Source organism: Protobothrops mucrosquamatus, unplaced genomic scaffold, assembly GCF_001527695.2.
Source record: "Protobothrops mucrosquamatus isolate PMUCROS unplaced genomic scaffold, P.Mucros_1.0 scaffold9034, whole genome shotgun sequence".
In the NCBI taxonomy this organism is placed as follows: Eukaryota; Metazoa; Chordata; class Lepidosauria; order Squamata; family Viperidae; genus Protobothrops; species Protobothrops mucrosquamatus.
The window spans coordinates 4,241-6,893 of NW_015394826.1; the positions used below are offsets into that span (position 1 = coordinate 4,241).

At 48.7% G+C, this 2,653-nt stretch overlaps 1 protein-coding gene across 1 annotated transcript in view; it reads left to right on the forward strand.

Annotated features, from left to right (window-relative positions):
* Positions 1–1,429: 1,429 nt before the first annotated feature.
* The window catches only part of LOC107300897 (PC-esterase domain-containing protein 1A-like), a gene marked incomplete at its 3' end in the record, with an annotated part of 4,420 nt that continues 3,196 nt past the window's right edge, over positions 1,430–2,653 (forward strand). Inside the window, exons 1-2 of the mRNA XM_015830180.1 lie at positions 1,430–1,502; positions 2,460–2,539. Of these exons, the coding sequence (XP_015685666.1) occupies positions 1,430–1,502; positions 2,460–2,539 (153 nt within the window). The remainder of the gene's footprint in view (positions 1,503–2,459; positions 2,540–2,653) is intronic.

A 2,653-nucleotide genomic window follows, 5' to 3' on the forward strand; every position in this document is an offset into this window, starting at 1 on the left:
TAAAAGTACCTTGGCGACGTTTCGACGAAGTCACATTCGTCATCTTCAGGCTGGTGTCTTCAGCTTCGTGCTTCTAAGAGTGGATGACGAATGTGACTTCGTCGAAACGTCGCCAAGGTACTTTTAATTCTACGCGGGAGAAAACCCGAATAACTAAAGACCTACATATATATATATATATATATATCCAAACTTCTTTTATTTATTTATTCAACTTATTCTCCAAAGCGCCTGAAGGCAGACAAGAAGCAACGGATGGAAACTAATCAAGGAGAGAAGCAGCCTGGAATTAAATAGAAGCTTCCTAACAGTGAGGACAATTAACCAGCGGATCAGAAATTCCCCCCAGAGTTTTCTAAAAAGAGATTTATTTGGAATAGTATAAGGTCTCCTGCCTGAGCAGAGGGTTGGACTAGATGACCTCCAAGGTTCCTTAAGTCATATTCTGTTATTCTCTTATTTCTCTCTCTCCATTTTTTGTCTCTCTCTCTCTCTCTTCTCTGACTCTATCCATCCATCTATCTCTCTGTCACTCTTTCTTTCTGTCTCCATCTATTTTTGTCCCCTCCCAATCTGTCCTCTTTCCGTTGAGTCACAGCCCTGAGTGCTCCTGCCACTCCCGGTGCTCCTGACTTACGGCAGTTCATTTAGTGACTGTCCAAAGTTACAAAGGCACTGAAAAAAGGGACTTATGACCATTTTTCACATGACCATCACAGCATCCCCGGTGGTCAGGTAATCAAAATTCAGACGCTGGGCAAATGACTCATAGTTATGACGGTTGCAGTGCCCCTGGGAGGTCACGTGATCCCCCTTTTGCGACCTTCTGACAAGCAAAGTCCATGGGGGGAAAGTCTGATTCGCTTAACGACCAGGTTACTAAATTAACAACTGCAGTGATTCACTTAACAACGGTGGCAAGCCAGGCCGCAAAACGGGGCCAAACTCACTCCACCTCCCGTCTCATTCAGAACGGAAATTTTGGGCTGTGCAAAAAAAGGTCCTAAGTCCCTTTTTTTCCAGTGCCGTTGTAACTTCGAACGGTCACTAAATGACCTGTCGTAAGTCGAGGACGACCTGTGTAGGCTCGCGCAATCAATCTGAGTCGTAACTTAGCCTACGGTCCTGATCCCTATCGCTCGACAGCCCCTTCCTCTTTGCAACCTGGGGAGGGGGGAAAATCCATCAGAATGGAGCTGGAAGGGACCTCAAGAGGTCTTCTAGTCCAACCCCCTGCTCAAGCAGGAGACCTTAGGCCAAAGTTTTCACCTTCTGAGATCTTTCCGGTTCTTCGCGATGAGAATTCGAATTGTGGTTTGAGGAAGAAGCAGCGTTGGGACTTTGGAACGAGCCCTTGAGAACGGGGGGTGTCTTTTCTTGCAGGTCCCCGGATCCCCCGTGTGCCGAAAACCACGTCGTTCCTCAAGAGATGCTCCGCTTGAATTCGAAGGAGGTCCGTCAGCTTCTACACAACAAGTTTGTGGTCATCTTAGGCGACTCAAGTGAGTGCAGCCTTCAGAGAGAGGAGTTCCCAGCTCTCTTGAAGGCATCTGAGGTAGCTTTCTCCAGGTCTGGTGCCCTAGATCAGTATCCTGGACGACAGGTCCCATCGTGGCCGTGGAAAAAGGATCAGCGGTTGCTTGCTCATTATGGGCTTGTGAGTCATTCAGGTCCAGCACCATCAGATGGGGAACCTATCTGGAATGGTGGGGGAGAGGGCCAAGGATGATGGGGGTTATAGTTCAATGTGGAAGGAGCTGGATCTGCTTTCTGCTGGAGAAGAATGAAAAAAGGGCACGGAACTTCTCTGTTCTCCCTTCTTCTAGGAGCATGGATTTCATATAGCATCCAAAGGCTGGAAGGGACCTTGGAGGTCTTCTAGTCCAACCCCGTCCTGCAATCTTTAATGGATAAAATCACCAGTCTTCAAACTTGGCCACTTTTAAGACTGGTGGACTTCAACTCCCAAAATTCCTCAGCCAGGCACGCTGGCTGAGGAATTCTGGGAGTCGAAGTCCACTCCTCTTAAAGTCTATATCAGGGGTCTTCAAACTTGGCCCTTTGATGACTTGTGGACTTCAACTCCCAGAATTCCTCAGCCAGGCATGCTGAGGAATTCTGGGAGTTGAAGTCCACTCCCCTTCAAGTCTATATCAGGGGTCTTCAAACTTGGCCCTTTGATGACTTGTGGACTTCAACTCCCGGAGGAATTCTGGGAGTTGAAGTCCACCCGTCTTAAAGTGGCCAAATTTGAAGACTTCTTAGATCAAGGCTTCCAAGCTGGGCAACGTCCAACTGCCGGAATCCTCAGCAATGGTGGTGCTGGCTGAGGAATTCTGGGAGTTGAAGTTCAATGACCGTCGTGGCTTAGGCCTGTAACGGGCGGGGCAGGCTCCCTGGCGGTCGTAAATTGAGTTTGAGGTGCAGTTCCATTCTCCTCTCTCTTCCTCTTTTGGCAGTCCAGCGATCTGTCTACAAGGACCTCATTCAGTTGCTCCAGAGTGACTCCTTACTCACTTCGTCCCAAATGAAGACTAAGGTAAGTAATGAGGTCTGGTGGAGCTGTTTTTTGGGGGGTGGGGGTGGAAGAGGGGAAGCTCTGCCTTGAGCGTCCTTCCTTGGTGCCTCCGTTGCAGGCTTTCACTAGGTTAGG